The 23443-nt window shown below is 38.6% G+C and overlaps 1 protein-coding gene and 2 non-coding genes across 3 annotated transcripts; all 3 read left to right on the top strand.

The window, feature by feature from the left end:
* Positions 1-16191: 16191 nt before the first annotated feature.
* Positions 16192-20816, top strand: RPL21 (ribosomal protein L21). The gene is made up of 6 exons (XM_046664907.1): positions 16192-16276; positions 18508-18586; positions 18878-18939; positions 19518-19630; positions 20341-20491; positions 20688-20816. The coding sequence occupies exons 2-6, from the start codon at positions 18520-18522 to the stop codon at positions 20775-20777; spliced, it is 483 nt and encodes a 160-aa protein (XP_046520863.1). The 5' UTR covers positions 16192-16276; positions 18508-18519; the 3' UTR covers positions 20778-20816.
* LOC124241432 (small nucleolar RNA SNORD102) lies at positions 19332-19402 on the top strand. The gene has a single exon (XR_006889210.1). It is a non-coding gene; the product is annotated as a small nucleolar RNA SNORD102 (small nucleolar RNA).
* On the top strand, positions 19672-19799 carry LOC124241438 (small nucleolar RNA SNORA27). Its single transcript, XR_006889216.1, has one exon. It is a non-coding gene; the product is annotated as a small nucleolar RNA SNORA27 (small nucleolar RNA).
* Positions 20817-23443: the final 2627 nt, after the last annotated feature.

Here is a 23443-nt window from a genome sequence, read left to right as displayed (position 1 = left end):
GATTCAATGCCATCCCAATCAGAATCCCAACGACATTCTTTACAGAAATAGAACAAAGAATCCTAAAATTCATATGGGGCAACAAAAGACCCCGAATTGCTAAAGCAATCCTGAGAAAAAAGAACACAGCTGGAGGCATCACAATCCCTGACTTCAAAACATACTACAAAGCTACAGTAATCAAAACAGCATGGTACTGGTACGAAAACAGGTGCACAGATCAATGGAACAGAATTGAAAGCCTAGAAATAAAACCACACATGTATGGACAGCTAATCTTCGACAAAGGAGCTGAGGGCATATAATGGAGAAAAGAAAGTCTTTTCAACAAATGGTGCTGGGAAAACTGGAAAGACACATGTAAAAGAATGAAAATTGACCATTCTTTTTCACCATTCACCAAAATAAACTCAAAATGGATCAAATACCTCAAGCTGAGACCTGAAACCATAAGGCTTCTAGAAGAAAATGTAGGCAATACACTCTTTGACATCAGTATTAAAAGGATCTTTTCGGACACCATGTCTTCTCAAAGAAAGGAAACAATAGAAAGAATAAACAAATGAGACTTCATCAGACTAAATAGCTTCTTCAAGGCAAGGGAAAACAGGATTGAAACAAAAAAACAACCCACTAACTGGGAAAAAATATTTGCAAGTAATACATCCGACAAAGGCTTAATATCCATAATATATAAAGAAGTCACACAACTCAACAACAAAAAATTAAACAACCCGATCAAGAAATGGGCAGGAGACATGAACAGACATTTCTCCAAAGAAGATATACGGATGGCCAAGAGGCACATGAAAAGATGTTCATCATCGTTGATCATCAGCAAAATGCAAATCAAAACTACACTAAGATCTCACCTTACACCCATTAGAATGACAAAAATAACCAAAACAAATAGTAACAAATGTTGGAGAGGTTGTGGAGAAAAAGAAACCCTCATACACTGCTGGTGGGAATGCAAACTGGTGCAGCCACTATGGAAAACAGTATGGAGATTCCTCAAAAAATTAGAAATAGAACTGCCATACAATCCAGCTATCCCACTACTGGGTATCTATCCAAAGAGCTTGAAGTCAGCAATTCCAAAAGTCCCATGCACGCCAATGTTCATTGCAGCATTATTTACAATAGCCAAGACGTGGAAGCAACCTAAGTGCCCATCAACAGGTGATTGGATAAAGAAGATGTGGTATATATACACAATGGTACACTACTCAGCCATAAAAAAGAGCAAAAGTGTCCCATTTGCAACAACATGGATGGACCTTGAGGGAATTATGTTAAGTGAAATAAGCCAGATAGAGAAGGACAATCTCTGTATGCCTCCACTCATATGAGGAATTTAAACATGTGGACAAAGACAACAGATTAGTGGCTACCAGGGGAAAGGTGGGGTGGGGGGTGGGCACAAAGGGTGAAGGGTTGCACCTGCAACATGACTGACAGACAACAATGTACAACTGAAATTTCATAAGCTTGTAACCTATCCTTAACTCAATAAAAAGTTTTAAAAAAATAAACTTTTGGGTTTCATTTATTTCCTCTATTGTTTTTCTATTTTCTATTTCATTTGTTTTCTCTCTATTCTATGTTATTCCCTCCCTTTTGCTTGCTTTGGGTTTTGTTTGCTCTTCCTTTCTACACTCTAAAGGTGTGAAGTTAAGTTACTGATTCAAGATCTTTTCTAACATAAGATGTACTGGTGGGGGTGAAATGGGTAAAGGGGGTAAAAAGGTACAAACTTCCTGTTATAAAATAAGTCCTGAGGATGCAATGTACACCATGGTGACTATAGTTAGTAATACAATATTGCCATATTCGAAAGTTGCTAAGAAAGTAGATGTTAAAAGTTCACACGACAAGAAAAAAAAATGTATAACTATGTATGGTGATGGATGTTCACTGGACTTATTGTGGTTATAATTTCACAATATACACAAATATTGAGTCATTATGCTGTACACCTGAAACTAACATATGTCAATTATATTTCAATAAAAAAAGAATTTAAAGCTACAAGTTTCCCTGTAAACACTGCTTTCACTGCATCCCATACATTTTGGTATATTTCATTTTCATTCATCTCAAAGTATTATCTAATTTCTACTATGATTTTGTTTTCTTTAATCCATTGGTAACTTATAGTGTGTCATCTAATTTCCCCATTTGTGATTTCCCAAAATTTCCTTATGTTTCCACTGTAGTCTGAGAACGTATTTTGTATGATTTCAATTATTTTAAATTCTTTGAGAGTTGTTGTATGGCCTAGTATATGGTCTATCCTGGAGAATGTTCCATGTGCACTTGAGAAGACATCTATTCTGCTGCTGTTGCTTGAATGTTCTATAGATGTCAGTTAGGTCTAGTTGGTTGATGGCATTGTTCAAGTGCCCTATATTCTTGTTAATCTGATTGTTCTATCCATTACTGAGATGGGGTATTAAAGTCTCCAACTATTATTTTTGAATTTTCTATTTCTCCCTTCAATTACCTTCTCTTTAATCTTAACAGTAACCTCAGAGTGATCTTTTACAAAAATAAGTCAGATTATGTCACTACTCTTCAAAATCCTCTAATACCTTCTCTCCTTACTTGGAGTACAAACCAAAGTATATACAATGCCTAAAGGTCCAACAAAACGTGTCCCCCATTACCTCTTACTGCATTCCATACTATGCTCCTTCTCCTCCTCTTGATCCAGCCTACTGCCAACGCCCCATCCCCAATATTGCTTAAACATGTCAGACACTCTTTTCCCACAGGATCTTTGCACTTGCTGTTCTCTTTACTTGTAATGCTCTTCTCAGATATCTGCATGGTTCCCTTCCTCACTTTCTTCAGATCTTTGCTCAAATATCCTTCTCAGTGAGGTCTTCTCTGATCACTCTATTTCAAATTGTAACATCTCCTCATTTCCCCATTCCTGCTTGATATTTTTCTACATAGCACTTATCTCCATCTGTCATAGGGTACATAATGTAATATAATAATGTAAGTAGTATATTATTTATCTTCTGTCTTTCCCCACTAGAATGTAAACTTCAAGAGCACAGGGATTTTTGTCTGTTTTATTCTCCTGTATCTCTAGCACTGCATCAGTGCCTGTCACACATAGTAGGGGCTCAATAAATGTATGTGCTATGAATGAATGAATGCCCTGAGCGCTGCTTGAGGAGACCAGGCAGCTTGTCAATCTTAAGTGAACCCTAAACACCAATTCATTCTGTGACCATAGACTGCAGTGTGAAAAATCATTTTCTTAAACTTCCATTAATACTATTAAAATTACCCATATTAACACTGATCCATTTGGGTCAGCTTCTTGCTCCCTTCCATTTCCATCTTTTCCACCTCTGTTTCCAAGTATTTATTGAGCATTTACTATATGCTAAGCATTGGATATAAGGCAGGAAGCCTATAGTGACAAAGTCCTTACCTTTATGAAGCTTACATTATAATTTTCTGAAATTCACTGTGCCAAAGTAATCAGACCACTATCCCTAGAAGTTCCCTATCGGGTTTACTCCCCAATTTCAAGTATTTTCTCCTACAACTAAAACTGAATAGAATTCTAGCAAATGATTTAAACTGAACCTTACCAATTTCATGCACATAAATCAGTTTTCAAATACTACAGAAACCAAGTTTTAAGCATCACAGATATTTGAAAACTAGTTTGAAGAAAATATTTGACAGTCAAATTGCATCTATAAAACCTGAAAGCTTAGTGCAAATTAGCAGCATTAAATTAATGTCTGACAAAGGTTCTTCACATAACATTTTATGCTTCAGCCACAAATCCCAGTGCTGAAACTTTTAAACTTTTAAAAGCATTTTGTATCAATTATTTTGCAGAAATATTTTGAAGTCTCTGCTGCTCATTATAATGGTTAAAGTTATTGTCAGTTTTCCAAAAAAGCCTATTTCAAAAATTCCTGGCATACATGAAACTGGAGCCAGAGCAATTTTTCTAACGGCTAGAAAGGTTTTAGTCTTTTGTCAGCAAGTACTGTAGTCAAAATGTTTCAACCACAGATTGTTCCTGCTCCATCAGGGTGCAGCAAAGTACCTGAACGACAGCTCAGAGGTAGAGGCAGGACACTGTGCTAGTCAGCGAAAAGTTTTGAATGTACTCACAGGACAGAAGCTTAATTGCTCACCTATTTCATTTGACAGCCAGAAAGACTGTTTTGAGAAAACTTTTGTGGGTTTCTTTTTGAAGTGTCTCCAAGGTAAATTTTAAGAAGCATAATCAAGTGCTAGTTCCTTATCTGATTTTTCCATAAAATTTGACTTATTTGCCTAATAAGCGGTTTCACTGGAAATCTAAGGACATGATAGAGTAACAGAAGCAAAATCAGCCTAATTACAGAATAAAAATCCAAGACCTTCAGTTTAAGGAAATTCAGCAGTGGTACTGTGACTTGTCTGGAATTCACAAAGCAAAATGGAAACAATCCCATGCGCCCATGTTCTTGAATAACTTTGCAGAAGCAAGATCACTATGGGAACATACATATTTTGACCTGGGACTCATCCAAACTGATCACAGTCAAAGTGCGCTACAAGGGGAGATCATCTCAGGAGCTGGCAGTGCCATCTAGGCTCTCCTCTGGGAGTCAAAGCACACCCAGCAGAGCAGAAGTAGGTGACTAGGACAGCGTTCTCAAGCCTTTTGGTCTCAGGACCAATTTAGCTCTTAAAAATTACTGAGGACCAGTAAGAACTTTTGTTTATGTGGGTTTCATCTATCAATATTCACCATATTAGAAATTAAAAGGAAGAACTTTTTGAAGGTCATTAACTTATATAAAAATAAGTAAAACCCCACAACATGTTAATATAAATAACATCTTTTTATGACAAATAACTGTATTTTCCACAAAAAATGCTGAGAAGTGTGGCACTGTTTTACATTTTTGCAATATCCTTACTGTCTAGCTCACTCGAGGATAATGGGAGACATACCTGTTTCTGCACTGATTTTATCGCCCTGTGCTGTCTTGTCGGAGTATATGAAGAAAACCTAGCCTCAGACAATATGTTACAAAAGGAAGAAGTCTTTTCTTTTTTCTTTTTTCAGGAAAATTAGCCCTGAGCTAACATCTGCTGCCAATCCTCCTCTTTTTGCTGAGGAAGACTGGCCCTGGGCTAACATCCGTGCCCATCTTCCTCTACTTTATACGTGGGACCCCTGCCACAGCATGGCTTGATGAGCGGTGCATAGGTCTGCACCCAGATCCAAACCAGCGAACCCTGGGCTGCCAAGGTGGAGCACGAGTAACCCAAACACTACGCCACCAGGCCGGGCCCAAGGAAGGAGTCTTAACTTAAAAGCTCAAATTTTCATTGGTAACAAACACTGTCAGTTGTTTTCCTCAAAGAAGCAGTAGTCTGGTTTAATTCATTTTTCAGAAAATTTCTGCCCAATACCCAACTCTGAATAATCACAGTTTGCCTGTTTGTCTTTCAAGTAAAAATAGTGCTCAACAGGAAAAGGTGGTAGTTAGCTCAGTTTTCAATTCAAACAGAACAGGTGCTTTTCCTCCAATCGGCATACTGGTTATATAGCACAAGTATCTTATGCATACTTCCCATTTTGTCACACATGATTTATTAAAAAGATGTGTTCTATAGGATGGAGATTAAATAAAATTAATGATTTTTAATCCCCCTATTAAGCATATTCTTAAGTGACCTGGCTTTATTTATTTATTTTTTCTCTTAACTGTGAGTGCATGGTGGTGAAAAATACAACACAGTCATGAGCCATATAACGTTTTGGTCAACGATGGACCACATGTATGACAGTGGTCCCATAAGCTTAGTACCATATAGCCCAGCTGTGTAGTAGGCTATACAAGCCAGGTTTGTGTAAGTACCCTCCATGATGGTTGCACAATGACAAAACTGCCTAATGACAAATTTCTCAGAATGTATCCTCATCGTTAAGCGACCCATGACTGTAATGACCAGTGCAGTTTGTTGCCGCTGCCTTGACTGATGTTAGGCACTAGGTTGTCTTTCCCATGATTGCTTTTGCATCATCAGAGAAATGTCAATGCTGTGAAAAAGGCAAATAACGTCTTAGCATTGTTATGAAAAGTGTTCCGACTTCACATATCCCTTGCAAAGGTCTCAGAGAAACCCAGGGGCCCACAGACAAGACTTTGAGAATTCCTGGACTATGAAAAAGAGAAGCTGTAAAGGACAAGGGAGATGACACGCTTTGTACCTACCAGGTGCCAATGCGGTACAAAATGGAGAAGACGTTCTATGTTCATTATTTCATGTGGTATTATAAATTCAGCCCCTCTTAAGTATTCATGCCTCCATTTCAAGAAAAAGAAATAGGCTCATAGGAAGTGATAGAACATAGAGTTGGAATCTAGTCTATCTGACTGCAAAACTCATGTTTTCCTCCCATGATGGAAACAGATATCTTCTTTCTTACTAGCTTTGATTCAGGGACCCTTCTTCCAGAGCACTCCCCCCCACCCCATGAGATGCCATGACCCCTACACTATTTCCTAGCCTGCTTCCATATCTGTGCAGGCCTTTGCCTCTTTCAGTGAAATTACTTTTTCTACTACCAGTTATGTAAATCAGAGGTAACAAAACTACTGCATGCAGAGGTCTTTTTTCCTCAGTGAGCTCCAATCAGGCATTAATAATCTTTAATTTTCAGTCAGCCTGTAATTGGCCTCAGAAACTCCTCAACTCAGGTCTATGCAGCCATTAATTGATTGATCAATCAATCCATCAGGGCTAACAACAGACATGAAATTTGTCAGGCTTCATCTAAATTATTATGAAGCAAGTGTGTGGATCAGAGAGTGAACCTCTTCCTTCCTCCTTTAAAGTAAAGTTTGCCAAGAAGAGAGTGGATAGCTCCAAGCGATGGAGTTACCCAGAAAAACTAACATAACATTAAGAGTAAGGATTGTTAACCCCTACTGACGACTGGTCTCCTTGAATTTATTATAAGCCCAACAGCCTACCAGATGCTTCCTACCTACTACAAAATCACACTGTATCTGCTTCCACATTTCCAAGTCGTGCTTCACTGTCTAACATAACTGGGCCTCCACAAATCACTGCAGTGGCTTCCCCAACTCTCACTTAAACACTTTCCCTGTCTGAACACTTCTGATATTTGATTAGGTTCTTCCTCATGTCGCACTGGCCTGAAAGTCTCGGGCAGTTGAATATATTTTAGAAGCTGGAACAAGAGGCGGGATTCAGTAACAGAAAAATCTGGATGCAGACAATGAGTTCCTGGGTTAGGGGGTTGAGAGTCAATTTGAATGTCCAATCACAGGGTCACAAGCCTGTTTACGCCTCATTGTTTTCAGGTAGAGAATCAAATTCTGGAAGAAGATAATCTTTGCCTTGCTTGATTAAAAAAATAGATTTTATCTTGTTCATTTTCTCTGCTTCTCAGGATCTCAAATGAAAATTTTGATGGAAAAAAAGATTATTTAATGTAATTATTCTTCATTGTATGTTTTTCAATTATTAATAGTATTTCTACCCTTGTTATTTTAGCTACACTATAGTGACATTTTCCTGGAGACAAGAATTCTCATTATATACTTTCCAGACTAGAAACTCCCTATCAGTTCTTGTTTGAAATTGCTCTCCTGCCAATCTACCAAGACAATGGGCAAATCTAACGGAGCTGACAGATACTCAGAATTCCCAACTAGAGCCTCACATGTGGACGGCAGATCCTTGTTCCCTCCCAGCTTGGAAAAATTGTCCTGCTGGAACTAAACTGCCAATGGCTTCTGAAAACCAAAAATAAAACAAAAAATATAATTTTTAATCCCTTCACAAGAGAAAATACAAAAATGGAAATAGAGAAGTGAATTTAGCTTAATGACCAAAAGTTATGGGTTTTATTTAGTATTTTACTCAAGGTTGGTACAAAATTGTAAATTTGCTTTATTTTAATGCCACATTTCTGGTCTTTGCTGACCTTATTTTCTAAAGCTATTGGATGACATTCATTTTTCTAGTTTTAAAAGTTGTTATCCATTTCTGTGTCATAAACTAAAATACCTTCTCCCTAAAATCCCCTTACTACTTGTTCTCTGGTCAAAGTGTTATTCTCATCAAGTTCAAGACTCTCTATGAAGATTCTGTTTTTGTCCAGGGGCTCTTCTCTCTTCCACTCCTGTCCTCCAATCTCGGTGCAGGGGCGTCATCCATGGAGCTCCCACACCGCTCACTCGCAGGGTCCCCTGTCATACCACTTAGAATGCTGTAATGTGTGCACCTTGCTCTTCCACCAAATTCTGCGTGGAGTCCTTGAGAGCAAGGATCATGTTTTATTCATTTTTAGAGTCTCATCACTCAGTACAGTACCTGATTTAATTTAGATGCTAGTAAATATTGAATGAATTTTGAGTTTTTCACATTTTATATTTAATTGCTTCACAGTTTGTTTCAAGTTTCAATGCTGTTCTGATTTTCTTTACATTAATGATCTCAAGCTGGAGACAATTTGACCATTAGAAACTGAGGTAACCACTTTGATTTTCAGATCTGTATGATGGAGCTAGAGAAACAAACCTATTTTATACACTAGAACTAATAAATTCAGTAAAGTTGCAGGTTACAAAATCAATACACAAAAATCTGTTGTGTTTCTATACACTAATAATGAACTATCAGAAAGAGAAATTAAGAAAACAATCCCATTTATAATTGCATCAAAAACAAAATATGGGGGTTGGCCCCGTGGCCAAGTGGTTAAACTTGTGCCCCTGCATCAGCAGCCCAGGGTTTCGTCAGTTCAGATCCTGGGTGCGGACATGGCACCACTCATCAGGCCATGTGGAGGCGACATCCCACATCCCACAACTAGAAGGACCCACAACTAAAATACACAACTATGTACTGGGGGGATTTGGGGAGAAAAAGAAAAAAAAAGATCAGCAACAGTTGTTAGGTCAGGTGCCAATCTTTAAAAAATAAAATAAAATAAAGTATCTAGGAACAAATTTAACCAAGGAGGTGAAAGACTTGTATATTTAAAACTAGAAGACATTATTGAAAGAAATTAAAGAAGACACAAATAAATGGAAAGCTATTCCTTGCTCATGGATTGGAAGAATTAAGGTTGTTAAAATGTTCACAGTACCCAAAGAAATATACAGATTGAATGCAATCCCTATAAAAATTCCAATGACATGTTTCACAGAAATAGAACGAACAATCCTAAAATTTGTATGGAATCACAAAAGACCCTCAATAGCCAAAGCAATCCTGAGAAAGAAGAACAAAGCTTGAGACATCATACTTCCTGATTTCAAACTATATTACAAAGCTATAGTAATTAACAGTATGGAATTGGCATAAAAACAGACACATAGATCAGTGGAAGACAACAGAGAACCCAGAAATAAATGCATGCATATACGGTTAATTAACTTATGACAAAAGAGCCAAGAATACACAATGGGGAAAGGACAGTCTTTTCAATAAATGGTGTTGGGAAAACTGGACAGCCACATGCAAAAGAATGAAACAGGGCTCCTATTTTACACCATGCACAAAAATCAACTCAAAATGGATTAAAGACTTGTACTTAAGACCTGAAACCATAAAACTCCTAGAGGAAAACATAGGTGGTAAGCTCCTTGAAACAGGTCTTGGCGATGGTTTTTTGAATCTGACATGAGAAGGCTTGCTTCTGCACAGCAAAGGAAACCATCCATAAAATGAAACAGCAACCTACAGAATGGGAGAAAATATTTGTTTTTTTGTTTTTCTGAGGAAGATTAGCCCTCAGCTAACTACTGCCAGTCCTCCTATTTTTGCTGAGGAAGCCTGGCTCTGAGCTAACATCTGTGCCCATCATCCGTGCCCATCTTCCACTAGTTTATACGTGGGACGCCTACCACAGCATGGCTGCCAAGCAGTGCCATGTCCGCACCTGGGATCCAAACCAGCGAACCCCGGGCCGCCAAGAAGCGGAACGTGCGAACTTAATCGCTGTGCCACCGGGCCAGGCCCTGGGAGAAAATATTTGTAAATCACATATCTGATAAGGTACTAATATCCAAAATATATAAAGAACTCATACAACTCAATAGCAAAAAACAATCTGATTAAAAAATGGGCAGAAGATCTGAATAGACATTCTCCAAAGAAGACATCCAGATGGGCCAACAGGTACATGAAAACATGCTTTACCTCATTATTCCTCAGGGAAATGCAAATCAAACCCACAATGAGATATCATCTCACATCTGTTAGAACGGCTACTATCAAAAAGAGAAGAAATATCAAGTATTGGTAAGGATGTAACGAAAAGAGAACACTTGTGCACTATTGGTGGGAACATAAATTGGTGCAGCCACTATGGAAAACAGTATGGAGGTTTCTCAAAAAATTAAAAATACAACTACCATACAATCCAGTAATTCTACTTTTGGTTGTTTAGCCAAAGAAAACGAAAATGCTAACTTGAAAAGATATCTGTGCCCCCATGTTCATTGCAGCATTATTTACAATAGGCAAGATATGGAAACAATTTAAGTGTCATCAGCGAATGTAAGGATAAAGAAAATGTGATATATATACACAATGGAATATTATTCAGCCTTAAAAAAGAATGAAATCTTGCCATTTGCGACATGGATGGACCTCAGCATTATGCTAAGTGAAACAGTCAGATAAAGATAAATACTGTATGATCTCTCTTATCTGTGGAATCTAAAAAATAAAAGTATACATATATAAAACCAAGCTCATAGATGCAGAGAACAGATTGGTAGTTGCCAGAGGCAGGGGGTAGAGGGGATAGAAATGGGTGAATTGCTTTTTAGTTTAAATAAAAGGAATAATGAACAAATAATTAACATATGTTGAAGTGGGCACTGTGCTTATGACCTTTATTAGGCATGAGGCTAAGAACTTTACATGTTATCCCCTCCTCAACCCAAGAAATAAATACTATTACTATCTCCATTGTATAGATGAGGAGACTGAGGCTCAATGAGGATAAGTAACTCGTACAAGATTACACAGCTGGTGAAAGGCAGGGCAGGGATTCAGATCCTAGAGGCCTAACTCTGAAGCTTAGTCTCTTAACCATTACTGGAAGGAAATCATCATAGGTAGTGTCCTACGGTGAAAACACATGATGCAAGATTATTTTAAATGATATTTTTTTGCAGGAGAAAATGTTGACTATCACTTCTCATTTCTTCTTTTTTTAAAAAAATGTAGTCTCTCTCTCCCCCTGCATTTTTTCTATAGTATAATTTGTAGGAAATGTATTCATGACTCATAAGTGACTAATTTTTACTACAACTTTGTGTTGAGGTTATAGCTCAAGAGCCATTATGTTAAAAGGAAGGTGGCATGATACTTCTATAAACAATCTGAAAGAAAACATGAATGCCTATAGTAAAAATAAATGCCTTACTCTTTTCAGAAGAAAATGCTAAATAAATAAAATGGGGGTTCACTTTGGAAAACAACTTGGTAATTTTTTATGGAGTTAGACATACACCTACCTTATGATAAAGTAATGTTAATCCTAGGTATTTACCCAAAAGACATGAAAAAATGTTCGCAAAAATATTTATGACAGCTTTATTCATAGTAGCAAAACACTGTAAACAACTCAAATTTCCATCAAGAGAAGACTATAAATAAATTGTGGTATATTCATACAGTGGAATACTACTTAGCAATAAAAATGAGTTGAACTACTGGTACAAGCAATAGCATGATTGAATCTCAAATACATTAAGCTGAACAAAAAGAGCCAAACAAAAAAGAGTGCGGTACCGTCTACATGAAATTGAAAAGCAGACTAAACCAATCTATGGTTATAGAAATCCGAATATTGGATGGGTCTCATGGGGGAGGGAATTAGCTAGAAAGGAGCCTCAGGGAATTTTTCATGGGAATGGCAATGTTCTATATCTTGACTGGGGATACTGGTTACAAGGTTATAGACATTAGGCAAAAATCATCCAATTGTACACTTAGGATCCGTGCATTTTTGTGGATATATTTTTAAAAATCTATCTCACTCTCTCTCTCTCAAATATATCCACACACATACACATATGTATAAGTGCATATATACATATACATGTATACAAACACATATATATACCCATCCTGGAGTTCAATTATTTGCATTAAGTCAATAAGAACAATGTTCAAAGTCTAAAATGGTGCCACAGGAAGAATGCATTTAATTTTGGAATTCATTTTGGTATACTACTATTTTTATTTTCTTAGTTACACTTTTCTTAGGATAATAGTAATATGATTTTGGTTTACTTAGCCAGGACCAACTGATGAGTGAGATAAATGACAGAATATGCTAAAAAAATAAAAAAAGAAAGAAAGAAAAATTGACTTAGAAGTAAAATTTTGCTATGACAAATAAAGGTTTTTTGAAAAAGTTATCTAAAACAGAAGTAATTATAACTACTTTGGTCACAGACATTTGGATTTGCTCTATAATTAAAACATCTTATTAAATTCCTAGCTATCTAGATATCCAAAGCAATGTATATATTTAGGAAGTAAGACAATGAGAAGGAAGGAGCCGTTTGAAAGGCAAAGGAAACAGCATGCATAAAGCCCATGAGACTGGAAAGAGCTTGCCTGGTTCAGAACTGAATCAAGCACTGGGAGACACAGCGAACCGAGAGGAACCACGTGAACCTGAAAGATACGCAAGAACTGGTCCACGCAGGACCCTGTAAACCTCGGTTAGGAGTTTCCATTTTATTCTAAGAACAATAGAAAACCTGTGGAGGGCTTTAAGCAAGGGTGTGATGTAAGGAGCTTTCCAGTTTTAAAAGATCACTCTGGCTACCATGTAAAAAAAAGGAAAGAGCAGAGGCAAGGGAGAAAAAAGTGACCTCAATGAGGCCACTGCTAGTTCAGGCAGGAGATTCCAGAGGTGGTGGCCATAGAAATGGAAACAGATAGGCCATCTGGAGATATATTTTGCAAGTGGAACAGGGAGAAAATTTGTCCACAGATTGGATATGGAGGGGGTAAGGGAAAACTTAAAGACGAAACCAAGGTTTCTGGCTTATGCCACTCACTGACACGGGAAATACTGGAGCAAAAACAGGTTTGGGAGTGGAAACCAAAAGTTTTATTTTGGACATGTGAACTTTGAGATGCTAAAGGGTATCCAAGAATAAATGTCAGGCTCAACAGAAGTTTTGAGGAGAGGCCTGAAGTAAAGAAATAAATCTGGTAGTAAGCAGAAGAGAGATTTAAACTTATACTTAAAATTAATAGCTGTAAATGGAATTACCTAGGAAGAGACTGTAAAAACAGAAAAGCAGGGGAACTAGTTCCAAGTCCTGAACTCGTTCCTTGTCCTTATTTAGAGGACAGGGAGAGAAGGAAAAACCAAGAAAATAGGCTGTGGAGCGGTCAGAAAGGGCAGTGTTTCAAGGAGGAAGGAGAGGCCAACAGAGTCCAAACTTTCTGAGAGATTACGAAAGACAAGAATAGGGAATGTCTTTTCGTTTTGGCAACATGGAAGCAGCTGATGACCTTGACAAGAACAGTTTTAGTGCATGATTGGGGTGGAAATCAGATTAAACTGAAAACAGATTGGGAAATGAGGAAGAGATGACAGTGTTCATGTATTGGTTAAACCATACAAGAGTCACCTGAAATCTGACAGTTTTTCATGTACAAAACCAGTAATTTTATATGATTCTTTTTTTAAAAGTTTGATGGAAGAAAACATGGGGCAGTAGATGGACAGGAAGATGGGGTTAAGTAGGGTCAGGAAGGAGATGGTTTCGGGTTTTAAGTGAAAAGACCAGAGCATGTTTGTCTACTGATAAAAATTAGGCAGTCATCAGCTGAAAGAAAGGTGGAGAGAAGGGATGGGAGATTTTATCATCAAATAAAAAATGTGAAATGGTCTTTACAGAGAGTTGGTAAGCAGACTCACCCTGGAGCGGCAGTGGGGATGCTAAGCACCACTGAGTATCCATTTGAGAATGGGTTACCACGAATTTACAGCAGGGGTTAAAAACTCAAATGCTTACGGGGCGAGTCAGGCAAACAACTGAAGCAGGCTGAGTGGACACAAAACTCAAGAATACACGCCCAGTCTAAAGGTGGAAGCCACTGGGTTGCTGCCACCAAGACTGTCAGCCCTATGTTGCCAAATCTTCTGACGTTTTAAGAGAAGCCAGAAATCTTGATTTTTATGTAATACATCTTAATTTTAAAACACTCTATGTGGTGAAAAAAAACATGTCTGTGTGCAAAAAATATAGCCCAGGGATGACTAGTTTATAGTCACACCAGATGGCCTGTTTGCAAGATTTTCCTCCATAATGCTCAGCTGTGGAGATACGGCCATAGAGAAGGGAGAGATGCATCTATCCAAGGCTGTACATTTGCTAGGAGAGTGACATAAAAGAAGAATGACTTGAGGTAGTTGAAAGGAATGACTGTAATGATGAACTACCAAAAATTCAGCTGGATAAAGAATACAGAAGCCAAAGGGGGTGAACTGTTACAGTGAACGTGGAGGACTCAATGTACTAAAAGAATCAACGAAGACTGAATCCTTATTCCTCCTCAAATTCTTGAGCAAGTGAGCTTAAGGGCTAGAGACTGTGGTCACAGAATGCATAAATTCAAGTTTTTGGAGCCTACGCAGTTTTTAGAAATTACAAGTCCTGATGCATCAGGGGAGTGAGTCAAAGAAATGCAAATTTCAAAATCAATGGGATAACATTATTTAAATTCAAACAGGTTTTTTTTTTTTTCTGCTTAGCTGATTTTTAGAAAATGCATTATAAAAATAATGTATACATTCATGAGAAAAACATCAGACACACTCCAATATTGGGGCATCCTACAAAGTACCTGACCAGTTCTCCTCAAAACTATCAAGGTCATCAAAAACAAGAGAAGTCTTGGTTTTGGATATGAGGTAAAAATTAAAAGATATTAGGTAAAAATTAAGGAAATCTGAGTAAATTTTTAATTTTAGTTATCAATAAGGTACAATTTTTGTTCATTAGCTGTTACAAATGTACCATAAAAATGTTAATATTAGGGAAAGCTGGGTGCCAAGTATATGGAAATTCTCTACGCTATTTTCTCAAAATCTTCTTATAAATCTAAAACTACCCTAAAAAATAAACTCTATTGAGAAAATAATACATATTAAAAAGTATAATGAACCAACCAATGACGTCTCAGATATTCATTACCCCTCTTAAAAATGGTCAACAGTTAGAATCTCCCTTATATCTCTTTCTTTATAGTCTCTTCCTTACCAGACATGACCACACTTCTAAATTGGATTTTCATTCCCTTGTACATATTTGACTACTTTCACTACATATGCATATATACCTATGCACTATAGAGTACTGTTTTATAGGTTCTAAAGTTGTATGTATATAAATTGTCATATGTACATTCAACATCTTCCTGCTTTTGCTTGATACTTCTGGGTTCAGTCTTGATTGACTGGCACATAATATTCCACCGTGAATATCCCACAATGTACTTTTTCTCTTATTGATGAATATTTCCAACATTTTGCTTCTACTCACAGGGCTGTTATGTACATCCTTGTCCACATATCAAAGTTTCTGTAAGATATATACTTTGCGGAATGCTGAGATGTAGTATTTGAAAATTTTCAGTTTTATTTTGCCAAATTATTTTCCAAAGTGGTTGTAACGTTTAGGCACCTACCAGGAGGTGCGTAGTATGTTTTGACGCATTGGGGGGAAAAACTTTTGAAAGACATACAAACTGGACAGTATGCTTGCTTCACTACAGCTTGACTTTCGTGCCCACGTAGTGATTTCTACAAACAAACAGCTGCTACAAGCACCGCAAGGAGCTCAAACACCCGGGACCAGCGGCTCCTGGAACGGGGGACACGGAGCCACACGGCCGCATCCGGCGTATCCGCTGACGCAGGGGCGGACGTGGGCACGCTGGGGCGTCAGCGTCTGTTTGACGCCCTTGAAGGCCCTTTTCTGGGCTGTCTGGCAAGATCCAAGTATCAGCTTGTGTCGGTCGAGTGTCTCTTTTTCGCAAGAAAGGAAAATATCCTCACAGGCTCTCCTGGTTCTTAGGGACGACACTTTTCCCCAGAAGAGTCTCTTTCGGCTGGCATTTCTTTCAGGCAGTGCGGCGGGCAGCCCTCAGGCCCTTGTAAGGCGCGCGCCACGGCCCCGCCTCCTTCCTTTCGGCCGGCGCCGCCATCTTCCAGGTAGGGCCTGCGCGTGGCTCCCGGCGCCCCACGTTCCACGGACTCAAGTCCCAACCCGGGGGGCGCGGCGGACGTGCACTGGGGCGCTGGAGAAACTGTCTAGCCTGTTTGAGGCTCACTGGCCTGGATGATGGAGCTCCGTCCATTTAGACCCGGAGCGGGGGCGCCGGGCAGGGGGCTGAGGACCAGCTGCGATGTCGCGGCTCTGCGGGGGGACAGGCTTGAGAAAAACGAGACCGAGTCGCTGGGGTGAGGTCATACGGGTCACTCGGGAGAGAATTGATCTTCCTTGTGTCCCCACGGCTTCACCTTCCGTATCCCGGGCTCTCTTGGACAGGTTCTGTGGGGCCGCGTGGCCTGGTGCCTTTCCAGCTGCTTCCAGTGTGGCATTGGTGCCCCTCATCTGAAACGTAGACTAGTAACGCTGTAGGGTGGGAACTTCGGGGTGGTAGGAACGGGCGGAAAACTAGGCGGCGGTGCTCCCCTTCGGGAGGCCTGGGTGTGTGTGAAAGCCGGGCTCGTGGCCCGAGGACGGGGTGGGTGGCCCCGGAGGAGCCCCGCACCGCTCATGGGTAATGCGTGAAGTGACTAAGATCGTTTATGTTTTGGCCCCGCGTGGCACTTGGACGCGGGGAAGTACTTTTAGGTTTTGCCCCGGTGCTGGTAACGCGAGGGCGGCATGTGTTGTGTGGAGGGGTTCCCCAACAGCTATGTGTGTGGTTTGGAAGTTTAGGAGAAAAGTATTGGATAATCACTTAATCTTTAGTGTATCTTTTTGTTTAGTTTGTAGATAATAGCCAGCTACGGGAGTCGAGCAAACTGCAGTTTGCACCCCATAATGGGGCCCATTTTTGGTAGTTACAGAACCTAAAGCATCATTATTTCCCACTTCAGTGTTGTTTTACAAAGCGCATTGAACTTTATGAGCTTTTGGTATTGATGTAAAGTGGATTTCTTAATCGGGAGATTAAGGGTCTGGTGCCAGGAGCATGGGCTCTGGAGTCGGAAATGACTTCCCTTACTGATTTTGCCACTTTGTGGCTCCATAAAGTGACTTGGGCCAGCAGAGCGTCTCTTCTTGTGTGTGAACCTAACACAAGTTTATATGAACTTAATATAAAACGTAGAGATTTTGAGGATTAGAACAGGGTGCGTGGCACTTAGTAGATGCTTACTTGCCCGTTTTAAAAGTAAAGGATGCGGCCTCAGTAACAATGCTTTGGCTTTCATAGGTTAGGTGAAACAGTGTGTCTCCTTGGCAGATGAGTTTTATGAAAAACGTACACTGGAGTCGCTTTTCTTTAAGATTAAGGAGTGTTAATAAATTGATGACGATTCATGTTAGAATACTCAAAAAGTTAAGCCTGACTGGTATATTTTGCCTTGTGGTAGGAGTAATTGCAAGCCGTGGTAGTTCTGCTCTTGAATGACCTGAAGCAGTTGAAACGTTTTGCAAAACGATAAAAGATCCAATTCTGAATACCTATAGGTGAATTCATCGATACTGATAAATTAGCTACCATTTGCTGTTAAGCACTTTACCTGTGCTAGGAATTGGTTAGTGCTTGTAGACATTACCTCAGTTAATTGTAAAAGTATTAACTCCATTTTACAGATAAGGATCAGGATTTAAATGTAAGTGTCCAGCAAGTAAAGGGCAGAACCTATGTGAAAATTAGGTCAGTGATTATAAAGTCTGTTTATTTCCTTTACATTTCCTAGTAAACAAACAATCTGTCTAGTAGTGGATTTTTGACAGTTAATAGATGCTGTATGGGGGAAATAATGCCGGAAAAATTAGGTTGATAAGGGGTTTAATCCACTCTGTAAAAATGCAAGGCTGAGTTTTGTCGTGTTTTCCAACAAATTATCTTCTAGTTAGTAATGCCATTGCCCTTTTAATGGGATACAGATAATGCGGTGGAAGGCCTGTTGTGTTTTTATATTCTAGTAGGGAAAGTACTGGTTTGGATTTTAAAATCTGCTTCTGCTACTTAAGAATTTTAATGTTACAGAAACTTGGGTAGTTTTGGCAAAGATCTTGCTAAAATGATGGGGTTTTTATCCTTTATAAGAAATAATGATCGGTGAGCCACCTTTTTAGATTATCCGCTAATTAATTTTGACGTTGCTGCTGAAATGTAAGAATTTGAAATTACAGGGTTTTTGGTTAAAGGGGCAGATACCAATTTTGCAGTTGTATTTGACTGTTTAATACATTCTGGTTTCAGTAATTCGCCAAAATGACCAACACAAAAGGAAAGAGGAGGGGCACCCGCTATATGTTCTCTAGGCCGTTTAGAAAACATGGTGAGTAGATTTATCCTCCTTGAGAGCAAGCATGGCATACATTTGTGTATTATTAATACATATGTCTTACGGTTCATATAATGTGTTCTCAATAAATGGCATTAATTAACCAATATGTATCTAACTTATTTTGTAATAAATACAAAGCATGAATTTTATATAGTAGTTCTTAGATTGTCAACTAGCAAGATTGTAAAATATAACTGTCAAAGGTGGCGTGTGTTAGTGAGGCTATGTATTTCACTGTAGACTTTAATCTTGATACTGACTATACTGATTTTTTTTGGACAGGAGTTGTTCCTTTGGCCACATACATGCGAATCTACAAGAAAGGTGATATTGTAGACATCAAGGTAAATTATAAAATTGGAGAAATAACCTACAGAATAACATTGGAACCTAGAAGTTTGGATTTAATCTAATAGTGAGATTTAATTACTTGTCTATATTGCATCTGCTGGCTCCTTTCTGTTCTCCTAAATGGGGAAAAATCTATTGCCTGAATAAGAGCTCATAAGAGTATAGAATGGCTAATTTAATTTTAACTGAGAAACCAGAGTTTTAAGTGCTATTCTTAAGTCTAAAATTTTTGTCATTATTTAACAGCTAGGGGGAAAAATCATAGGAGTTGAGGTGAAAAGGAATACCTTAGTGCAAAATGTAATTATTGTTGGAGATTACTGTTAAAATAATAGTGAAAGCTGTGTTCTTTTGTGACTAATGTGTAAATGTATTGACACTCTAGAGCTTAATGATGATTGCCTTTTTGATTGCTTGAAGCAACGTGAAAAACACATTTCACCGGCTCTGAAAGCTCGAGTTGCCATTTAAAAGAAAAAAAAAATCTTAGAATATCTTAGTTACTTTAATAAAAATCAGGGTTTAAAAAGTGGGAAATTTCCGGCATAACATTTATCTCCTTTCTTCACAGGGAATGGGCACTGTTCAAAAAGGAATGCCCCACAAATGTTACCATGGCAAAACTGGAAGAGTCTACAATGTTACCCAGCATGCTGTTGGCATTGTTGTAAACAAACAAGTAAAGTGAGTAATGGCAGTTTTTTGTGGTGATTAGTATTTCCTCATACCCCCTTTTCACTTTGCCAATTGGACTTATGTCTTTATTGGTCATTCAGGTGGGGGAAAGGAAAAGATCCTTTTAAAACTCAAGCAAACTGAGTGTTTGTCTTGTATCCTGTCAGAGGAAACAAATTGAAAGAGACTTACTGGAAAATCTTATGAGAGTTAGTATTAAGCAGTTGTTGTTTTCAGTGTAAGAAGTTTAATAAATTTAAATTTATTAGCAATCTAGTTTTAGTTAAATTATTTAGTATTTCAGGGTCTGTCACCTCATCAGAAGAGAGGGCTTAAAAGTGGGGGTGTTTGCCTCAAGGCCTCCTCCAGTAAGATTAATAAATGATTCTAATGTAGCCCTCACCTTGTTGACTTAGTCTCTCTACGGGTAAAAGGTTGAGGGGCCAGTCCCATGGCCTAGTGGTTAAGTTCGGCTCGCTCTGCTTGGAGGGCCCGGGTTCTGTTCCCAGGTGCGGACCTATACACTAATTGGCAGCAGTGCTGTGGTGGTGACCCACATACAAAATAGAGGAAGATTGGCCCAGATGTTAGCTCTGGGCCAATCTTCCTCAACAGAAAAAAAGGTTCATGGCTTATTTAATAAATGAAACTGCTAGAAAAGTTTTCTGAATTTCAGTTATATTTTTGATGAAGCATTTATGAGTTTCTGCTCTCTCCAGGGGTAAGATTCTTGCCAAAAGAATTAATGTACGTATTGAGCATATTAAGCACTCTAAGAGCCGGGATAGCTTCCTGAAACGTGTGAAGGAAAATGATCAGAAAAAGAAGGAAGCCAAAGAGAAGGGTACTTGGGTTCAACTGAAGCGCCAGGTGAGTGCTTGACAGAAGGTTTCTTCGTATTGATCTTAGGAACTTTAAAACTGTTCCTCAGCGATACTATTATATGAAAGTTAATGAAGTTAGAGTTGAGTATATTGGTTATTTCATTGGTTCTGAGAATGCTTGGGAATTGAGTTACAGTACTTTACATAATGATTCCCTTGCCTTTTTTTTTTTTTTTTAATAGCCTGCTCCACCCAGAGAAGCACACTTTGTGAGAACCAATGGAAAGGAGCCTGAGCTGCTGGAACCCATTCCCTATGAATTCATGGCATGATAGGTGAAAGAAAATAAAAGACCTCTGCGCTGTAAAAAATGTTTCTTTTAATTGAGTGTAAGTGTGGTGTCCCTTCCCCTAAAGAAATATTTAAAGCAATCTTAAAAATTGTCCCCTAAATCATTGGATGATGTCTTTACTATTCAAATTTAGGGTTTTTTCCCTTGATGAAAGATGTGAGGTAATTTACTGTGCAGCAAAGAATATACTCAGTTGGTTAGGAAACTGTCAAATATTATTTATAAAATATAATAATTTGAAACTAGTCTCTCTAAATTCCTATGAAAAAAATTTTTAAATAAATGAAAGGTTATCTGTTGTATTACAGTTAAGCTCAGGGAAACTTGATTACTCATGATTATATCATAAACAGCTGTGTTTTAAGGATCTGGAACTTGCCTTTGAGGCCTACTGCTTAAAAATAGATTGTTTAAAACACTTTGTCCTTTGTGAGTTACACACCAGTTCTGAGTTGCTTCACCTTCTCATGGAACAGGTCTCAGAAAACAATAGTGTTTGGGATAATTTGAAACTAGAATATCATCTTTATTTCAATCAAGAGTAAACATTTATATAGCAGTTAATGTGTGGCATTCTAAGTACTTTACATAATTTACTCATAAAAAACTTGGAATAAGTACTGTTCTGCCCATTTTACATAAGAAACCGAGGCGCAGTTAACTTGGCCAAGGGTACAGGTGCAAAGTGTTAGGCAAAGATGCACACCCAGGCAGTCTGCCTCCATAATCAGATCTTGATCACTAGTGCCGTATTGTCTTGTATTAATAGGTGCATTTTAAAGCTACTTAGCATTGTTGGAGCACATTTAGGTTATTCTCTTGCTTCCTGGATATTTTTTACTTGCATCTGGCAAACATCTCAAATTCACCATATCCAAGAGAATTCATTACATCCTATCCTAGCTGCCTTCAGTATTCTGTGATACCTGTAGCAGTATTATCAGTTTATTTGAAATGGAAACCTTGACTTCTCATAACATTATTCCCTCACTAACTAGACTTGAGGACAAGAACCTGTTTTTGTAACTTGAGTAAATGCTTTAATGTGAATGGGTAAAAACCCAGTTGTTAGTGGCTTCAGTTTTCTTTAGAGAAGTGTGATGGTTAGAGGTCTGCCTTGGAATCCAGCAAACCTGGTTTTGAATCTCAGCGAATGCCTAACATAACTCAATAAATGATAGTTATTAACTGCCCTTAAAGATCCACATCTAGTGGTAGAGTCGTGCTTAAATGTGATATTGGTCAGAATTTATTATGTATCACCACCACAGAAGCAACAAGGAAAACATTGCATGAGTGGACATTCCTATTCTGGAATGTTGGTTTATGGCACCAGTATGCACCCAGTTGAAATCATTTTCAACTCTTAACCGTGTCCCTCACTTTGCATATTTTAAAATTCTATTTCCTGAATGTCTTTCGGTCGTTTCTTATTTCCATCTCTGCCCCTTTAGTCATGCTTTCATTTCTCCCTTATATACTAGAACAGATTCAAGGTTTCACGTTTGCTGGTCCTGTTCCTTTGTTAGAAATTGCTTTACGTGTGTGTCACTCAGTCCTCTTAATCTGTGAAAAGGGTAATGGAGGTGCCCCCACTTAAAGGGTGATTGTGAAGATGTGATGAGAATCCACGTAAAACACAGCAAGGTGTCACATGGTGAGCACTCAGTAACTGCTAGTTTTTATTTCATAATCTTGCTAACTTTGCAGTGTTCCCCACGACTGGCAGGAATATTGGAAATCCAGCTAGTCTATCACTCCTAATTAGTTTTTCAGGGTATATGTGACCCTTTGTAGTGTGGTTCCTACTAAATTTTTTTCCTCTCATTTCCTGTTACTGTTTTTCTATCTGATGCTTTAGCTATTAGGGAAAGTTCCTTCATTGGAACTGCTCTTTCTTGCCCAGTTCCTTTGCACATGCACTTGCCTTTCCCTGAAATTCCTACACTTTGTTCATTTGGTCAATTCCTGCTTCTTTGAGTGTGATAGGTGAACCTTCCCTGATCAAGTGTTTTAAGGAGAGGAATGAAAGTGCTTGGAATCAGAGAGGAGAGAGATTACTTCTGGTTTGGGTTGATGAAATAAAATCCCTTGTTTCTTTGTTCCCATGACAGGTGTGTTTGCTTCTCTTACAGTATTTGTAATTATTGAAAACTTCAGGGGCCGGCCCCGTGGCCGAGCAGTTAAGTTCATGCGTTCTGCTTTGGTGGCCCAAGGTTTCACGGGTTCGGATCCTGGGCGCAGACATGGCACCGCTCATTAGACATGGCACCGCTCATTAGGCCATGCTGAGGTGACGTCCAACATAACACAGCCGGAGGCACTCAACTAGAATATACAACTGTGTACTTGGGGGGCTTTGGGGAGGAGAAGGGGAAAAAAAGATTGGCAGCAGATGTTAGCTCAGGTGGCAATCTTTTAAAAAAAAAAAAACAAACGTGTCCATCCCCAACCCCCACCGGACCTAAAGTTAGGGACTGTCTTATTAAACCTTGCCCTCCTGGTGGCACATAAGTAAGCTTTCAACAAATGCTCTTTGAATTAGAAAAAACACTGCTTTTTAATATCTTTATTCTACTTTATGTTCAATCTTAGTTTCTTATGGACTTTACAAAACTATAGTGTTCCTCTGAATTTTGAGGGCTA

Source organism: Equus quagga, chromosome 6 (assembly GCF_021613505.1).
Source record: "Equus quagga isolate Etosha38 chromosome 6, UCLA_HA_Equagga_1.0, whole genome shotgun sequence".
NCBI classification, from domain to species: Eukaryota; Metazoa; Chordata; class Mammalia; order Perissodactyla; family Equidae; genus Equus; species Equus quagga.
This window is presented reverse-complemented; position numbering and strand designations above follow the sequence as displayed.

Coding starts and splice junctions, on each gene's coding strand:
- RPL21 (XM_046664907.1), top strand. CDS start 18,520: ATGACCAACACAAAAGGAAAGAGGAGGGGCACCCGCTATATGTTCTCT. Junction 18,587..18,877: donor TAGGCCGTTTAGAAAACATG/GTGAGTAGATTT, acceptor TTTTTTGGACAG/GAGTTGTTCCTTTGGCCACA. Junction 20,492..20,687: donor GGGTTCAACTGAAGCGCCAG/GTGAGTGCTTGA, acceptor TTTTTTTAATAG/CCTGCTCCACCCAGAGAAGC.